Source organism: Lepidochelys kempii, chromosome 1, assembly GCF_965140285.1.
Source record: "Lepidochelys kempii isolate rLepKem1 chromosome 1, rLepKem1.hap1, whole genome shotgun sequence".
NCBI classification, from domain to species: Eukaryota; Metazoa; Chordata; order Testudines; family Cheloniidae; genus Lepidochelys; species Lepidochelys kempii.
The window spans coordinates 137,016,841-137,037,161 of NC_136380.1; the positions used below are offsets into that span (position 1 = coordinate 137,016,841).

General features: G+C 39.2%; 1 protein-coding gene across 4 annotated transcripts in view; it reads left to right on the forward strand.

Moving 5' to 3' along the window:
* Positions 1-20,321, forward strand: part of GLRA2 (glycine receptor alpha 2) — a 164,095-nt gene that overhangs the window by 44,806 nt on the left and 98,968 nt on the right. For all 4 annotated transcript variants that reach the window (XM_073355350.2, XM_073355359.2, XM_073355379.1 and 1 more), the window contains 3 exons: positions 641-864; positions 15,865-15,947; positions 16,682-16,819. In XM_073355350.2, the coding sequence (XP_073211451.1) occupies positions 641-864; positions 15,865-15,947; positions 16,682-16,819 (445 nt within the window). The remainder of the gene's footprint in view (positions 1-640; positions 865-15,864; positions 15,948-16,681; positions 16,820-20,321) is intronic.

Here is a 20,321-nt window from a genome sequence, read left to right on the forward strand (position 1 = left end):
TATTGAAGAAAACCGGCTCCAGGACCGACCCCTGGGGCGCTGCGCTTGATACCGGCTGCCAACTAGACATGGAGCCGTTGATCACTACCCGTTGAGCCCAATGATCTAGCCAGCTTTCTATCCACCTTATAGTCCATTCATCCAGCCCATACTTCTTTAACTTGCTGGCAAGAATACCATATCAAAAGCTTTTAGTACCTATCTCCTGGAGTATTGGAATCTGTTAATTTATAGATTGCGAATGACTGAGTTAAGTTACTCTTTGGGATACTTTCATATCTTTTTATTTTACGTTGTGATTCCTGAACACTGTTCAGCTAGTAATACTTTGATATTTCTGAGCCTCATGTGAATCCACAGTAATCCATGGGGGGTTGTAGTTAATATTAGCTTCATCAGGTGAAAAGGGACTGTTATTTTTGATTTGGAAAATGTACCTGTTGCACTAGTTTGGTGCAGTATGCCACTTGCACTGCCTTCTTTTTAAACAATAGCTCTCTCATTCAAAGGGAAGAGTAATATGTAGGTTTATGATATCATTGGTACCGCACTGAACCTAAAAGCATTGTGAGCATCAGGAAAGTTGAAATGAACTCTCACCTTGGCAAGAGCTTGACTTTTGTGCATGGCATTTCTGTAGGACTACAGAGTGAACATCTTTTTGAGACAGCAATGGAATGACTCACGCCTGGCTTACAGTGAATACCCCGATGACTCCTTGGATTTGGATCCATCTATGTTGGACTCTATTTGGAAGCCTGATTTATTCTTCGCCAATGAGAAAGGTGCAAACTTCCACGATGTTACAACGGACAACAAGTTGCTGAGGATTTCTAAGACTGGGAAAGTGCTATACAGTATCAGGTAAACCAGCTTTTTTGCTTCTTAAGTCCCCTTGCTTCCATCTCTTTCTTGCCATGGCCACACTCATAGAATTTACATCTTTAAGTTTTATTGCCCCCTGTGTACACTCTAATGAGACATAAGCTCAGCAGAATAGAAGGAAAATCTGTCTATTTGGTGAGCTTTTACGCTTTACAAATTGGAATATAAGTGGCACAGCAATATCTCCTAGCCATGCTGAAAAATGAAGGGGTCTAGTGCCCTACCGATGTGCATCAGTAATTCCCATTAGCATCAATTGGTATTCCTCTCCTACTCGGAGGAGAAAATCAACCTTTCAATCTTTTTTGGGTTGAATTTTAAAAGTAAAGGGGAAATGTTGTTTTAAATGGCTGGAGAACATCTTAAGTGAAGTCATTCCTGCCATGTAATAACTTGGCATACAATAAATATGAAAATCACCCAGGTATCTGCTGGCCTTTGCATACATTTAAAAAACAGTGAAATTGCTTTTCATTTTTGATACAAAGTGCAGTGTAGTATATGGCATGCTGACTGATTTAGGCTGAGTTAATAAATGCTATTTGACACAACATAACTTGATGTGACCTTATAAAATGGGACACAGAATGATAGAGACGTAAAAAAAAGCATTGCTTAAGAATCGGCTGCAGCAAATCTACAGCACTCATTCTCTTTGATTAATTGCTTAATGCTTGTCATAGGATCTGAAGATGTACAGCACTCTAAATGCTATTACTATTATTATAGAAATTAATCATAATTTCTGAATTCCTGCAGACTTCTTTTCTTGCAGTGCTTGGTTTATATAATGTTTACATTCTTTCAGATGTTTAACTAGTTGCTTGATGAGCTGTTTCTTTATAAACCTGAACAAAATTCTTATTAGCTATAATAGGAGCTATTCATGTGTAAAAGCTGTAGGAGAGTGAGATATTTCACAGCGTGGATATTTCTGACTAGGCATTTGTCATAAATATGAGTGGGGAAGGAACCTTGACAGCATTCTTAAGCATATGGAAACAGATTTTTAATATCTGATTATGATTGTTCTGTGTAATGAGAAAGTAGATTTGCAGTGGACAAAAAATTATGCCCACTCAATTTGCTTAATTCCCATGGAAATTCTGCAATAGGAACACCACAATATGTGGATGGGTTGGTAGGTAATGTAACTGTTCAGTGGGGAGAATTTGAAATTGGCATATCTTAACAGTGGGAGAAAAATAACAGCATGCAAGGGTGAAAACAGAACTCACAGAGTGATATACCATACGTTAAACATTCTGTCATGGACAAATACCTCTTATTTAATCTCAAGAAAGAAATGAATGCTTCTGTTCATTTGAGTGACATCAGACACCATCTTACTGGAGGCAACAATGCAGTTGGGTGCCATTCTGAGCACAGATGGATAATTTTCCTGACATTTGTCCGTGCTGCAAAAGTAATATTTCAAGCTGTCATATCATATTTGTAAAATTCACAAAGCTCAATGAAAGTTAATTTGAAATGGAGTAAACACCGGTAATATTTTGTGCTAAGGAAAAGTGTATTGTTTCTCATCTGCATTGCACAGCATTAGCGTATATTGTACCTGGTGCTTCTACAACACAGCAGCGTGAAATCTACACATTAATAACATTTACAGTGAGCAGAACTTATGTTTGAAGGGTAATTGAGAGTTACCAATTAGAAACAATTTTAAAAATAATTATTTGACTCTCTTCTCCATATACTGGCCTTGATTGATCACTCCATAACATAATTGATTTTAATGATGTTACACTGGAATAAAACTGAAGTAATGCAATGGTTAGTTAGTCCCATTGCATTAGGATGTTATAGTTGTAATTGCTACACCACTTTCATTACCATAATCATAGTACTTAGCACTTGCATAATAATAATATGTGGCATTTACTTCACTTTGAATGTTCAAAGCATTTTATAAATATGACTGACAAGTTACATCTCAGGCTGCTCTATCATATGTTTGTAGATGTCATAAAATCATGAGAAAGTTAATCTGAACTAAACATAAACCATATTTTCTCTAAAATAAAAGTGTAACAGTTTCCAATATGCACTAAATGAGAAGTTAGGCATTTCTATTGTGTCTGGCCTCCCCACCTACTGCTTTGGTAGCATTATAAAAGTATTTAGAAATGCAGCGAGATGCTCCACCACAGAGACACTCCGCTTATTTTGTTGTGTGCTCTAAGGGGCAAATCCTGCCCTTTGTTCTGCAGGCACGGAAGGTCCTCTGGCAGTTACAATCAGTAGTTAGAATAAAGTCACATTCCCAGAACAACTTCACCATAAGCAGAGGTGCACTGTAACTTGAATGCATTTAGCTAATTGTGACTTTCATCCACCTTCCCTACAAATGGAGTTTCACTATACCAAAGTTCACTGTGTATATTTTATATAATAAAAATAAATTGAAAAGCAAACACTAGTCTAAATTAAAATATAAATCAACAAAATGTAAACCCCTAAAGTTGTGTGGTGATACCTTTCTAAAGCTCTAATCCTGCAATGAGCTCCATGTGGGTGGATCTCTGAGTAGAGGCCCACTCTCCTACAGTTCATTACAGTATCTGGACCAATGCAATATCATGACACTGATGAAAATCCTGTCTTCTCTTCCCACAGCCTGTTTCCCACAGTACATTTTGTTATATTTTCCATTTGCTTTTTGTGTCATGCTCTGTATAGATTTTAAGTACTTTGGGATGTGGATCGTGTCTTCTCTAGCACACTTTGGGCACTACAAACCATAGGCGCCGACTCCATGGTTGCTCCAGCCCTGCTCAGCATCTACTGGCAGCCCTGCTGATCAGCTCCTCTCCCTTCCCCCCAGCACCTCCCGCCAGTCGCAATCAGCTGTTCAGCGGCTTGCAGGAGGCACTGGAGGGAGAGGGAGGAGCAGCAGTGGGGACGGGAAGCAGTAGGCGGTGGGGACCTGGAGGAAGAGGTGGAGTGGGGGCCAGGTCTGGGGCGGAGTGGGGGTCGAGCACCCCTCCTTCAGCTAAGCAAGATGACGCCTCTGCTACAGACAGTGAATAATAAGGACTAATAGTATTATATGACAAAATGGTTAAAAGATTTAATGGAATCCCTGAACATAGGTCTGTTTAGAAACCTTAAAAAGGCCATCAGTGCAGTTCTGACTACTCAGCTAGCTCAAACTATTAGTAACAGCCAGCCAGCAGGGGCTTATTTTACCTGGGTGAGAGGAGATTGAAAACTTTTGCTTAAATAAATGGGTTTCCTTGCCGCACTAGCTGCCCCCTTTGTCATGTTCATGTTATCTAGTGATTTCAGCCATATCAACTTGATGCAGAATGTGATGCACATAATCTAGGACCTAAGAGATTGGCTGAAGTCTTCTCCATCCAGATTAAATTATCAAGCAGACCATCACACTTTAAAAATATGAGAAGATGTTTGAGATTTTTGTGTTATTTAGTAAAGGGCTATTTGGAATTGCCTTGGAAAGAACTGTGGGGGAAGAGATTTGTTTTAACTATTTATCATTCTTTCTCCTGTATCCTCCTTGCTCTGGTTATAAGATATCATTGAGGAGCTGCCCAGGAAAGTACTCAAAATATTTCAAAATAGCTACATCCATTTTCAGATTTGCTATCTCTATTTTGTTTGTCTTCATTGTGCTGGATGTGATGTAGCTATTTAGGTTATTGCCTCTTTCTGGTGTCATGTCCTGACCTTGATCCAACTGTAAAATGTTATTATGGAGAAGGGAAGAGAATCTAATAGGGAAAATGGTGTCAGTGTCTGGGGTGTAAAAAGGAATAATGCTGCTGAAACCCCATGGCATGGAGAGGAATCGGGCTCGTTGATTCCCTTCTATTTATGCAACAGAACCCTACCTCTGTACCCTCCATACTGCAAAAACCAGCTGCTATTGCTAGTTGCAACATCCAAAAGTCATCACTGGCTTGCCCATCCGAAAGAGCTGCTCTATATTCGTACCAATGGCGATCCCTCTGGAGTGACACGCCCATGCGCCAGTTGCTTTATCTCGTGCGAATCAGGAGATCACAGTCCAAAGCTCAATCAATTCTTATTCCACAACTTCTTTCTTTGTACTCTTTTTTTCCTGTTTGTTCTTTTCCTCTTTCATACCATGGCAATTGTGCTGAGTGCTGGAGAAACTGCTCCAGCTCCATCCCCAGAACATGGGTCTGGTTATATCATGAGTAGGCTTGGCAGAATTCAGTTTTGTTTTTTATAATTTCAATTGAAAATATCACTATTTGTTTTAATTTTATTTGTTCAAATTTTCACTAGTTGAGCAACATTATGGGGTTTAGGCATTTTTAATCGATTTTAAATGTTCAGTTCTGGGCACTTATGGGGGGACAGAAAATAATGATTCTTTTATAGTAAAAGTTTAGATTCAAAAAGTTAGAGCTTTAAAACTGTTAAAACACTAATTGTCAAAATCACATGTCAAAATATACATAATAAATAGCCTTACATCAAACTGTAATAAGTTCTCCAGCAACATTTTTCTCCCTTTGCCTCTCTGTAAATGTCTGTTATAGATGGAAATATTTTTATCACTTTGTGTGTGTACAGTGAAATCAACATTTATCAACATTTACCCATAAAAATATAATCCTTCCAAGCATAATTATGAATAATAAAGATTACAACGTACAGGATACTTAGTGCCAAAAGCAGTCTCTAGCACTGTAGTATTTTAGATTTCCTACTGCAACGTGGGCAAGTCAGTGCTAGTGGAAATGCAGTGGCCACAATGAATGAAGCTGCAATCATTTAATAATCTCCTCTGTACCTGTATCCTTTGTCCTATATGAAGGAAATACAAAGGCTAAAAAACTGACTCAACATTTGTCCCCAGGGGAGAGAAGGCAATATCAGCCAGATTATAAAATCCATTACTCTGGTGGTGAATTTTACTTTAAATTTTATTTTTTCAATAGACCCTATTAGAAGAAAACCCAGACCTTTTGTCTGCAGCTGCAGAGGGTCCTTCTGCAGTGGGACTGGTGTCATCTACTGTGCCAACGGTTCTGGGCGCAGGAAGGAGGTTCAAGGGACTAGAAGGGAACTAGGGCACGGGTGGTTCTGAACAAAGTCAGAGGCTGCACGGCAGCATAGTTCCTTCTGTTCCCTATAGGGTGTGTGTGAATGGTGGTCATGTGTAACAGTCACTGGGCATTACTTCAGCACTGGATTGAAATAACCTCTGAGAGCTCTTTAGTTTGGCAGCTATAGAAGCTGGTAGCGCAGTACAAACAGTCAGCTGGTTTAGGTATACGCATTCCAAGATTCTCTTGGGGTCAGATTCTTAGTTGGTGTAAAATGGTGCAGCTCCATTTACTTTAATGGAGCTATGGCAGTTTACCAATTGAGGATTTGGCATGTGGTACTTAAATTATAATGTCCAGCCCAACTGAACATACTATGTAAATAGTCTAGTGTGCTGTAGAGAATGTTCCATAGATCTAAAATGAGGTATGAATCTCTGTGCTTACATTTGGTTACTTCAATTTATTTTATAATCCAATGTTAGGATTTAAGAGGATTTTGACTTCACTAGCAGCATTGTCTTGTCATGGGAGATTAACAGAGAGTGGGAGTAGAGAGGCCATTATTATGACTAACACCACTGTTTGCTATATAAGAATCAGTGACTGTTGTGAACACTCCTCTCTGATCTCATTGGTTATACCAAATCCTACCATGGTAATATTGTCCAGGTGGCATTTTCCCTTGGAAGCCAAACTTTGCTAGCATAGGCTCCTGTTTCCTCTGGGGAAATTTCAGGTGCTTTTTATCTGGCACAAGAAAAATAATTCCATTATCCTTAGACAAAATTGTATGAAAATTCAGTGTTCTATGCAATGACTTTTTAAAAACATAAAGCTCTCCATATGGGCTTAAAGTAACTTCCGGAATTAATGAAAGCACATTCTGAGAATAACAAAGTGCAGAAATGCTCATGGAAGTAGAGCACCTTCATACAGTGGGCACACTTAAAATGCTTTTTATCATTTTGATAAATATTTGCCAGATTCATCTTCACATGAACCTGATTACAAAAATTAACACTGGTTTCAAATTAGTGAAACCTGCCATAGAGACCCCCTCTGAAGATAGAGACCACCTGTCATGAGCAACTACTTGCAGAAGCCCTGGAATGCCATCGGTCTCTGGTGTGCAAACCTTTGAAGAGAGACCACCTCTTACAAGTGACCACTTTTGCTAACTCCTGTAAGTGATCACTCTTGGCAGGTTTTACTGTACTTAAAACTGAGATGTCAGCCATTTTCATAATGACAGAAACTGGTGTCCTTCTGCTACAATCTGATGTCCACAAATACTTTTCCCACCCATCCTTGCTCTCTTCTTCTTCCCTTTTTGATTCCTTTTATTAAGCCACCTCAGATTCTTTCCTGATATTTGCCTCAACCCTTGAAACAATTCTCCGCTTTTCTTTTGCTTGTTGATGGTCCCTTTCATCACCCTCTATGGACTTCATTATTCTCACTCCCCCGTTCTACAGTGTCCAGATCTATATGGAGGATCTGACTGCATTTGTCATATTCCTAACTTTCCATTGGTCCTGAGTACTTGGTTTGATTATGTTAAAGACTAGTATGAGTGTTTGTTATGCAAGCAGCACAGCTATTGTCAAAACCCCATAGACAATTTTGCTTGAAGAAAAAGTAGCTTTTTAACGACACCAGCTGGTTGCTGTTCTCTGATCATAAGACAGTTAAAGTGAATTAAGGATCCTGACACTGGTAGCTACCTGGCAAAGCCCAAATTTATACCCCTTTACACACACACACACCCCACATTGTTTCAATCAAAAATAGTGTCATTTTAATAAAAATTGATTTTTTGGCATATCCTGTGAATAATTTGTACATATAGAGTTGTTCTTGATTATAAGGTTAAAAATTATTGGCAGGTGACTAGTTATGTAAATATGTGCTAATGGGATACTGCTGACTGGTTGCAGGCCAAGATACACATCTCTGTACATGAGTTTCTAATAGGCAATCGTTAAGTCTGTACTGAATTGTCAGTGACCCATGGCGACATCTACCACAGGTAATGATCTCCCTGTAAATACAGAAGTAGCAAGATGAAATGTAAAAGGGTGTAGCCGTGAGGCTGATTCTAAATGAGTGATGCAAAAAATCCTGTCCCTGTATCATGCATGCTTTCAGGAGTAACTGCCTTCTGCCAGTTGTATTTAAACATGTTGCTTAGGACAGAGGATCATGGTGCCAGAAGGAAAACAAAACCAGACCAAATAAACAGTGGTGTAGAGTAAATATCCAGTTCCAGAAACAACACAAGAAAAATCAGAGATGGCAATTTATTCTTCTTGGAGAAGAAACAGGTGGGTTACATTATTTTAACTATTAAATGAAATCATACTCAAACTTAATTTCATGGCATTGACTGAGAGATAATTGGAAACTCATTATATTCATTGGCATGGCGTATCAACAGACAGTAACTGCATTACAATAAAAAATGAGATACAAAGCAATTTTTCACTATTAATGAAAAACCTGCCACACCATTCTAGTCCAGTCACTGGGTTGTTAAGCAATATGTGAACCAAAATGAAGTCCTGTGAACCACTAAGAAAGCGTAGACAGAACATTCTAAGAAACTGAAGTATAGGAAGCTTCAGTCTGTATTTTGTGTTTTGTCACAATAGAGGATGCTCTATATTTTCCATAAGCCTCAGTTTTTGTTCCGTCTCCACATCTCAGAAACGAAGTTGCACATGAAAGGGATCAAAGAGTTACTGGTGTGAAAGACTGACCATATCCTGAACAAACCTTATGGAATTAAGAAAACCTTGATTGAATTAGCATTAATACCTTTGGGGTATATTGTATTGAAAATGCAATTGTGTATGTGTTGCTGTGGCATTGTATATACCTTCTCTAGTAAGAAGTGGGGTTGCTACTAAACTTCCTTGTTATCAGCCTGTGAAGCCATCCCACTTGGATAGATATGTACATATTATTTCAAACTGGATTCCCCAGAGACCAACAGACAAAGAAAAGACTTTTGGGAAAATAACCTGGTTTTAGATGGACTCGGGGCCTTCTTCCTGATCCAGCAAACAGACAGGACCCTGCTCATGGAGGGCCCCAATCCTTAGGGTAAGGTTGGAAGGACTGGGCCTGTCAGAATCCATGCTGGGGTTCCTAGTAAATTTATTAGCATGTGTATAGGTTTTTATTGTTTTTCATATGTTTTCTCTGTAGTGCTTTTACCTTGAGAATAAAGTAGGCTTACACAGGAAGTGCTGTGTGATAACTTATATCTGCAGCAATCCCCTTGTTATCAGTCTCTGAAAAGAAAGCACGCTGGTCTGTTTTGGCAGACTGTGCTGGGAAATACACAATGAAGGCAGGGAACTGTGGAGTCTGGACATACTCTGCTCAGAAAGGAGTGAGATGTGGGTCTCCACCCAAGAGAGGCAGCAACTGGAGATCTGGAAGCCTGAGGGTGGGTGCCCTGGCTGGACCACTGAGGGGAAATACAGGTGCAGTTGCCTTGTACTGTGACAACTGGATCCAGCAATTCTGGAAAACATGAGAAAACATGCAGGTTGGCTGCTCCATTTTAGAAAGCAAGGGGGAACTGCCAGTAAATTATACAAATACCAGTATTGCCATCCCCAAGGATTCAACGATCATGAGTCAGGCCCCAAATCATGGGATGGGCTTAAAAATGAAGAGATTTTTAAAACATAATGAACTTGTTTGTTTTTCTTGGCCTGGTCTCTGAATCGTTTGGGTTTACTTGGATCACACTTTCAAGCTTTTCTCAGCAATCTTGAGGGCTAGAAACTTACTCTTAAAAAAAAAAAAGCTGCAGCTTTCACTTAATCACCTACTTCCAGGACTGGGGGTTTGTCATAAATATAAAGGGAAGGGTAACCACCTGTCTGTATACAGTGCTATAAAATCCCTCCTGGCCAGAGGCAACATCCTGTTATCTGTAAAGGGTTAAGAAGCTCAGCTAACCTGGCTGGCACCTGACCCAAAATGACCAATGAGGAGACAAGTTACTTTCAAAGCTGGAGGGGGGGGAACAAAGGGTCTGTCTGTCTGTGTGATGCTTTTGCCAGGAACAGATCAGGAATGCAGCCTTACAATTGTTAGTTAGTAAGTAATAAAGCTAGAAATGCATTAGATTTCCTTTTGTTTAATGGCTGGTAAAATAAGCTGTGCTGGAGGGAATGTATATTCCTGTTTTTGTGTCTTTTTGTAACTTAAGGTTTCGCCTAGAGGGATTCTCTACGTTTTGAATCTGATTACCCTGTAAGGTATTTACCATCCTGATTTTACAGAGGTGCTTCTTTTACCTTTTCTTTAATTAAAATTCTTCTTTTAAGAACTTGATTGATTTTTCATTGTTCTTAAGATCCAAGGGTTTGGGTCTGTGCTCACCTGTACAAATTGGTGAGGATTCTTATGAAGCCTTCCCCAGGAAAGGGGATGTAGGGCTTGGGGGGATATTTTGGGGGAAGACGTCTTTCCCTGTTCTTTGTGTAACACGCTTGGTAGTGGCAGCATACGGTTCAAGGACAAGGCAAAGTTTGTACCTTGGGGAAGTTTTTAACCTAAACTGGTAAGAATAAGCTTAGGGGGTCTTTCATGCAGGTCTCCACATCTGTACCCTAGAGTTCAGAGTGGGGAAGGAACCTCGACAGGGCTTTGAGAAAAAACATCCAAAATTGCGAGACTTGTGATAAAATCGTGGGAGTTGGCCACATTGCTGTACATATCTGCTTGTATATCTGGGTCCTTATATCATATTACCCATCACTGTCTTTGTGCTAACTCTGTGCTAGTATTTTATCACATATTAGTAAGGTAATAGTATTGTTCCCTTTCCCACTGGTAGGTTGCAGGTGGGAGTCTGAGAGAGCCTGGGGCAATGAGAAATGACACAAAGTGTTCTTTCTGAGGAGTGATGCTGCCTGTTGCCAGCTGTAGGTGAGGCAGCTGCTGTTGGGTGTGTTGGATTGTTTGACAATGTGGTCTTAGCTCATTGCTCCAGATGGGAAGCAACCAGAATTTTCTTAGCCCAGAGCTCTTCCTCCTCTTGTAGCCTATAGGTTGGTTTGGGTTAAGAAATAAGTAGAAGTTAGGTTTAGGGCCTAAGTTAGCCTAAGTGTAGAGGAGTACGGGCAATGGAAGTTGCTAGTATGAGAAAGTTAGAGATAAGTTAGAGACAGTGTTATGGCAAAGTAAGAGCTAGCAAGGACATGAACCAGGCTTATGTTACTGTTATAGCTGGTTGGTTATAACCGGTTTGAACAAGGTTTAATGAGTATTTTTAAAAATCGTGGGGGTTGTATTAAAATGCTATCTATATTGATAGACATTGGTGCAGATGTTAATTAAAAATGTGTAATGTAAAGAGCTAGTAAGAAGGTGGCAGAAATATAATTATAGTAAAGGCAAGTTTTATTATAATGCTAATTAACATTGAGTATAAAAGGAGTAGTTTTGTTAAATTGCGATTAACATCAAAAGGATACTGTTAGGTTCCAGGATTATAAGGTTGTACTTCACTCTGGTGTCAGTGGACTGATCACCCATTGATACACCATTTCATCTTGGAGTGTGAGTCTAATAGTAGCGTTTGTGTAAGTGGTAATTGCATGTCTGTTTACTTAAATGATCATTTTTCTTTTTAATAAGGCTTGGTTGAATCATTCAAAGTGTTGCCTAGTGGGCCTCTGCTAAACAAAGTTTCTGTAACTGACCTAAAGGCTTGAACCTGAAAACAACATTGGGTTTTACTGCACCCTTATCTTTAACAGCTTACTATTAATTGGAAACATTTCAACTTAAAGGTTGCACTCTGCCCTGCACCCAGCAGTAAGCTCTCTCCCCCACATTCTCCCCCTACATCCAGCCCCATGCAACCAGCTCCACACATGCTCCCTTCCTGCTGCTCCACACTCAGCCCTGCACTCTTCCCCACCCACACATTGCCCCACTCCCAGCTCTGAGCTCTCTCCCCTGCACCCAGCCAATCCCCAAATCTATTTGCAAACCACTCCATTTTCAGGGTAAAAAATGAAAATGCCATTATCCCTTTTTCTCAAAGTCATATATGATATCATATTGTGAGTTCTAGGGGTCCTTTTTCTTGCAGGATCAATATTCCATGCCTGTATGAGATTTGTCTTTTAGATCAAATGGGATTTTGGCTCTGAGTCATAGCACATCAGGCTAATCAAAAGTTAGCTCTTTAAAAATATGAAGTAGTGTAGTCAGTAGTTTAATGTTTGCTATAGATTAGCAATCTGTTAAATCCTAATTAAAGTTAGATATTCTATTATACTGCCAACAGAGTAAGAAAGGTTTTTATTTGAATTATGTACTGTACATATAATTCCTTAAAAGTTTGAATCCATGCACTAATAGTTCTTGATTTTAGTTTTGCATAGCTCACCATTTATCAGGTATGCTCCATATGTATATCAGTTATACGCCATATGTAGCTTGAAGTATTTGTCTAGTACTGTCGGAAAATCAGAGGAAGTAATATATATATATTACTCTAGTATTTGATCTCCTAAAGTTTAAATCCCTGTGCTGCACAAAAAGGATTCATTCATTCATTCATTCATTCATTCATTCATTCATTCATATGTATTAACTTTAGGAGATCAACTACTGCATTAGGGTACAAAACTGCAAGATTAGATAGGGAGATTGGAAGATGATCCATTGAAATACTCTGACTAGTTTTAAATATTTTGCTGTTATTGGATTTTTCATATTAATGTGCCTGACTCAGGTTTGCAGGGCTCAGAATAAGGGGCTATTTAATTGCCGTGTAGACATTCAGGCTCAGGCTGGAGCCCAAGCTCTGGGACTCTGTGATGTGGGAGAGTCCCAGAGCTTGGACTCTAGCCCAAGCCCAAATGTCTACACTGCAATTAAACAGCCCCTTAGCCTGAGCCCTTTGAGACCGATTCGGCAGGTATGGACTAGCCGTAGGATTTTAATTGCAATGTAGACATACCCTGGGAATCCAAGGAAGTTTGTGGGTAATAGACAACTATTTTAGCGAACAAAACACTGTACCATTACAACTATATTTCTACAAACGAAGTTTTCTTGATGACCAGCCTCATCTTTTTCAAGAGACATGGGTTGAATTAGTTCCTTCTGATATTTTTCATGCACATCCTATTTGACTCTTCATTTGGGAGAAATATCTTCCATTGATTTTCTGTAGCACCCATCACCATAATGTTTAAATACTGATCTACAGGCCTGATCTCATTTAAGTCAATTGAAAGTCTTCAGTGACTTCAGTGAACGTTGGTATAGGCCCTAAGCAAGGTATTGGATTGATTAGAACTAGGAGACTAATTTGTAATGAAAAATGTATTTCATGAATTTTGCCTCTTTGCTATCAGAATTCTCCTAGGAATTTTTTTCTGAAATTCTTGAATTTCTGTTTGAAATTAATCACTAATTTCTTCAGTGAATAATTCTTGGTCTGCAGATTGTTTGCAATGAACCATTCATGAACATTAAAAATTCATGCCATGTTATTTAAATTATGCTGTACTGGGTCTGTTCTATGATTGGAGGACTTCTGTAACTAATCAACAATGGTACAAATTTCAAGTTGTATATTCAGGTATAAAATTAATTTTTGTATAAAATCAGTAGTGATACAATTCAAAATACATTTTCAGGAAATATTCAAACATACAAGCTTAACATTTTATTTTTGTGAGCATTCTCACAAGTAAACGCTCATTCATAAAAATACTTCTGAAAAGCACGCATAAAAGGGGCACAAAGATATTCAACATGCATTTGTTTTAAATTTTACCCAACTGTAGGTGTGATAGCTAACCAATCTACTGATGGCATGTTATAGTACAGTAGATTTACTGCAGATACTTTTGTGGATTTTTTTGGGTTTGTTTTCTTGTTTTCTTCTTATTTACCTCAAATAATATAGTTTTTGAAATGCCAATATTTTTTAATGCCAGTATATATATATATATTTTTAATGCCAAGCCCTGTCCATCTTCAAATCACTTAAAATCCACCTATTCAAATCCACCTATTCACAAGGCCCACCAACAGGGATGGTCAGATGCCACTCTTTATTTGGTAGTTGAAGTGAGTAGATAAGTTTGTGAGTTCCATGGGATAAGGACTGTCTCTATGAACCCCAGTTCTTCTAGGAACCAAAACAGTCCAGGGTGATTAAGGTGAATCACTTAGTTTGTAAACATGTCTAGAGAGATACCACCCTCTGGGGAGGCTTCCATATACGTGTTCAAACTGAGTTTTCCAGAGACCAAGAGACAGTGAAAGGGCTTTTGATATAAAGGCTAGGTTTAAACTGACTCAGGACCTTTTTTCTGATCCAGCAAAAGGACAGGACCTTCTTCCAGACCTCGCGGAAGGTCTTACTAGGGCCCTGTAAGACTGGGGACCTCTGGTTATCTGTTAGCATGTGCATAGGGATTTTCATTGTTTTTATACGTTTTCTGTGTAATGCTTTTACCTTAAGAATAGATGCGCTTGCGTAGAAAGAGCTGTGGAGTTACTGGTAACTGCTGGCAATACACTGCTCATAGCCCTGTGAGAGAAGGCAAAACAAAGGCACTGGCTTGCAGACTGGCTTGCAGGAGATAGCATAGTTTAAGGCAGGGAGCTGTGCAGCCTTAAAACACCCAGTCAGAAGGGAATGGGATGAGGGTCCCTTCCCATAGACAGATGATGGTAGGAGACCTGAGAGGCTGGGAACTCCAGTAGTGGACCAGGTATACAGGTGTAACAGACTCTTTCTATATTTTTGTACAGAACCTAGGCCAATGGAGGCGGCCTGAATCTGATTGGAGCCTCTGGATTCTGCTGCAATATAAATCTTAAATAATATCTCAGAGATAACTACAGCTTAAAATGATCAGACATCCATAACAATAATATTCATTTTGGTGGTAAGAATGATGGCAACATAGCTTGAAGGCATGGTATCTTTAAATCTAATCAGGTTTTTTTTTAATATGATATAAGTCATTTTGGTTACTACACCTGTATATGAGTCCTCCTGCTCATTTTTATGATTTTATCATCACATTTTCTTATTTTGGTACAAATGTTTTTCTCTCCCTGCACAGAGGAAACCGACTGACTGTACAGGGGAAACTCGTGAAACTGATTGTAAACAAAGTCCTGTCAAATGCAAAAAGTAAACTAAAAATTTTGAGAAAATTTAAAAAGTCTCTCAATTAGAGTATTCTTAAGTGTTACAGTAGTTAAGCAGTAGTAAGTAAAAAAAAAAAATCAGAGTTGACAAAGTTCCTTTAAGCTTACTTTCCCTGTCTATGCTTGTCTTTTAACTTTTGCATTCAATGTCTAATGTTGCAGATTTAGCCTTTACTACCTTTTTGTTTTTCAAAGGTCTGTGGCAAGGATGATGGGCTCAGCATTCACTTTATATGCATTACACTTTCTGTTTTAAAATATCCCTGTGATTGTGTTTTCACCATTTGCTCCCCCACTCCCTAGAACAGAAGCTACAAGAGTTCAGATCCTAGAGGGGATGACCTCTAACTCAAGATGCTGCATTGTTTGGTTTCATTGGTATACATAAAACATACAGATTGCACAAAAACACATTGGCATATCCCGCTGTCTTTCTGCAGCCCCTGCTGCTCTGGGCTCCTAAGCCACTGCAATCAATGAGCATCCTGCTTGCTTATGGGCACTCTGTCTTAGAAGCTAGAATTCTAACACGAGTGCAGGACTCATCCCAAATCGCGAAGAGGATGGGGCGAAAGACTAAACCTCTGGGTCTCTAAAGCTTGACTGCATCACTTTAAACATTGATGGACTATAAATGTTGTGCTTAGGATATAACTTGCAAAGATTTCTAACAGTAGTTTCCTTTCTTGCCCATATTTAGGCTAACATTAACCTTATCCTGTCCAATGGACTTGAAGAATTTTCCGATGGATGTGCAGACTTGTACAATGCAACTAGAAAGCTGTGAGTAACGAGCTGACTTACCTAGTGAAGAACTGTGTTTTTTAAAATCAAATTTCACAGCTTCACTATTGTGCCTTACAGCGGTGATCATCACTCCAGAAAGTCTCTGCAATCTGTAATCTGCATAGTGAGACACGGGGCTGCTGTATCACTAGAGTGAAACAGGAGCTGGGAGTGTTTTAAGTGACTGTCCTTTTGCATTTTCACTTTTTTTTTCTCTGCATTGTCCACTCTGTTCTCCGCTTTTCTCTTTCTGCTGTGTATTTCTCTATGCTGAGTTTCAAAGAATTATAGAAGTCGTTCAATTTTGTTATTTATAACATCCAAAATATTGTAATCTAGAAATACTCATGTTGGCAGAGTGCAAGAATTCTGTAACCAGAGTGACGAAAATAAAACAAAGTACAGAAACTGATACATTGCTACAGTGAAATATAATTTGTGCTGTGAACATTAATATCCTTGACGGGCTATTAACATTGACTTTTTATTAGAAATAAACCAAAGCAGATATGCCGCACTTTTGAGGTTTTAGTTAATATTTTGCCTCTAGTACAATTACATATTTGATGCTATTTCAAAGTTTTGATGATAACTGTAGTCAATGTAGTTCAGCTCCTGGATCAACTGGAAATGCTTGTATTGAAGTCTGACCATTCAAAAGTGACGATATTTCCTGAATCATAATTTGTTTCCATCTGATTATCTAATGAACTGCGATTTGTTTACTCTAGTTGGGTACACTATGAATGATCTGATATTTGAGTGGCTAAGTGATGGTCCAGTGCAAGTTGCCGAAGGCTTAACCCTGCCACAATTTATTTTGAAAGAAGACAAGGAACTTGGTTATTGCACAAAACACTACAACACCGGTGAGTGTTCTTCTAATTTTTCCATTAGTTATTACTTCTACTAGTATCCACAAGCAGTTTTGTAACAGATCTCATTTATTAGGTGTGGTGTTTGAAAGCAGGGGTTTAGGCAAAGCAGGAAGGCCGAGAACAGTAAAAATGTTGGAAAATGTAATATTTTGTCAGTACTTTCCCTTTAAAAATGTTAAATGCCTGTGCTTCATACCTTGTGTCCGGAGCAGGAATTGCTCTGTTGGAGTTTGGATTTGGTTATTCCTTCTTCTTATGTTCCTTCTTCTATTACTAGAGGTTTGCAACCGTGGTAGCCTATTCTGTATGATTCTCTGCTAATCTATTTGTGGATTAATAGTTCTTTTGATCCACTCAGCATATCACATTGTCCATTCCAGATAATGTTTTTCTTCTTCATGTTCTCCTGCCATTAACTTTCAATTCCAGTGCCTATAAATATGCGTCACCCTCTGAACCTCTTAAAAAGTGCCCTGAAAATCAATTTTTTTCCCATAAAATCACTGACTAGTGTTTGCTAAATTCTGATAATCTCCAATACTTTTTCCTTGGTTATGTGGTCTTGCCATGATGATTTAATAATTCTTCTATAATACCATAATTTGAAGGATTGCAGTTTCTTCATTATCAATTGTTTGAATGTCCATGTTTCACAGCCATAATTTAACATAGACCAAATATAAGTTTTAAGAGTCAGAATTAATCTTCAGATTTATGTCCCTTCTCTTCAGATGTGTGTTCTTCCATAATGTCCCCTTTGCTCTTGCTGTTCTGGTGCTGACTTCAGTATCTTATCTTCCAACTTCTGTAATGATGCTTCTGATGTACCAATCATTTTTTACTATCTGTATGGCTGTGTTGTTCACTGGAATCTTGTGTCCCACCACAGATTTTGTCTTGTCTACATTCAACTCTAGCCCATATTCTTTGACATATTTATAAATAATCTCCACTAACTTCATTGGACCTTCTGAATCAGCCAGCAACACTGTGCCATCTTCACAGTGAATGTTATTCACCCATTTTCATTCATCTTAATACCTTCTTCTGTTTCTTCAATTAATTTAATCAAACACTCACTATAAATGTTGAATGAAGTCAGTAACATTATATAACCTTGCTTCACTCCTCTCTGGATCTCCATTAGATTTTCGTTTTCATCTCCCATTATAACCACCTTCTGATTCCAGTAAAATTGTTTTATTATTTGGAGTCCATACCAATCAATCCCAACAGATCTTAATATGTTGATAAATTGATAGTAGTAGATTTTGTCAAATGCTGTTTGGAAATCAATAAAACACAAGTGTATTTTTTTCCCTGTTTCATTTGATATTTCTAATATGAGCTTTAAGTCATAATGACATTTATCATGCCCTTTCAAGTTTGAAACTATATTGTTGTTCACTTATTTCCTTATCTATCTCTCCATGTATTTGGTCTTGAACAACTCGCAAAAGAATCTTAGAGGCATGCACTATTAGGCTGGTTGTTCTGTAGTCTTTACAATCCATAGTGTTTTTCTTTTGGGGGATTTCGATACACAGTGAAATTGTAAAAACTTTTGACAAATCTCTTCTCTCAAATATATTCTTTATTACCTCTGGCAGGGCTTTCAAGCCTCCATCTTCTGTGCTTTTTAACAATTCAGCCAGAATTCTATCATAACCTAGTACTTTTCCATTCTGAAGTTGTCACGTTGTCTGGAATGGCTCACAACAGTGAGTGCAGACTGTCAGAAAACAGGGCAGACACCCCACACTGGTGGTGTGTCCTGTAATTAGATTTCATCAAGCCAGTACCAAATTTGAACTTCTGGATCACTATTCCAGTCTTACCATGGAGTCACAGACAGTCCCCGCAGACTTTCCAGTCTATCTTGCCATCCAGACAAACTGGACTTTGTGATATCAATCCTGAAGCACTTACATGAGAGGAATCAATCCTGAAGCACTTACATGAGAGGAAAGTGATCAGGAACAGTCAGCATGGATTCACCAAAGGAAGGTCATGCCTGACTAATCTAATCACCTTCTATGATGAGATTACTGGTTCTGTGGATGAAGGGAAAGCAGTGGATGTATTGTATCTTGACTTTAGCAAAGCTTTTGACACGGTCTCCCACAGTATTCTTGTCAGCAAGTTAAAGAAGTACGGGCTGGATGAATGCACTATAAGGTGGGTAGCAAGTTGGCTAGATTGTCGGGCTCAACGGGTCGTGATCAATGGCTCCATGTCTAGTTGGCAGCCGGTGTCAAGTGGAGTGCCCCAGGGGTTGGTCCTGGGGCCGGTTTTGTTCAATATCTTCATAAATGACCTGGAGGATGGTGTGGATTGCACTCTCAGCAAATTTGCGGATGATACTAAACTGGGAGGAGTGGTAGATACGCTGGAGGGCAGGGATAGGATACAGAGGGACCTAGACAAATTGGAGGATTGGGCCAAAAGAAATCTGATGAGGTTCAATAAGGATAAGTGCAGGGTCCTGCACTTAGGACGGAAGAACCCAATGCACACCTACAGACTAGGGACCGAATGGCTAGGCAGCAGTTCTGCGGAAAAGGACCTAGGGGTGACAGTGGACGAGAAGCTGGATATGTGTCAGCAGTGTGCCCTTGTTGCCAAGAAGGCCAATGGCATTTTGGGATGTATAAGTAGGGGCATAGCGAGCAGATCGAGGGACATGATCGTCCCCCTCTATTCGACATTGGTGAGGCCTCATCTGGAGTACTGTGTCCAGTTTTGGGCCCCACACTACAAGAAGGATATGGATAAATTGGAAAGAGTCCAGCGAAGGGCAATAAAAATGATTAGGGGTCTGGAACACGTGACTTATGAGGAGAGGCTGAGGGAACTGGGATTGTTTAGTCTGCAGAAGAGAAGAATGAGGGGGGATTTGATAGCTGCTTTCAACTACCTGAGAGGTAGTTCCAGAGAGGATGGTTCTAGACTATTCTCAGTGGTGGAAGAGGACAGGACAAGGAGTAATGGTCTCAAGTTGCAGTGGGGGAGGTTTAGGTTGGATATTAGGAAAAACTTTTTCACTAGGAGGGTGGTGAAACACTGGAATGCGTTGCCTAGGGAGGTGGTGGAATCTCCTTCCTTAGAAGTTTTTAAGGTCAGGCTTGCCAAAGCCTTGGCTGGGATGATTTAATTGGGGATGGGTCCTGCTTTTGAGCAGGGGGTTGGACTAGATGACCTCCTGAGGTCCCTTCCAACCCTGACATTCTATGATTCTATTCTATAATGGTCACTTAAACCAAGAATCACACCACATCAGGTTGCTCCCAGTCCCAAGGTACCAATCACATACCCCAGCTCCAGTGGTTCTCTGGATCTTGCACCAAAGATAACGCTGCCAGCCAATTCTATAGTAAACTAACTAAAGGTTTATTAGCTGAGGGAAAAAATGAGTTATTGAGAGGTTAAAGCAGGTAATATATATATATATATATATATATATATAAGTGAATCACAGTTTGTAATTCCAAAT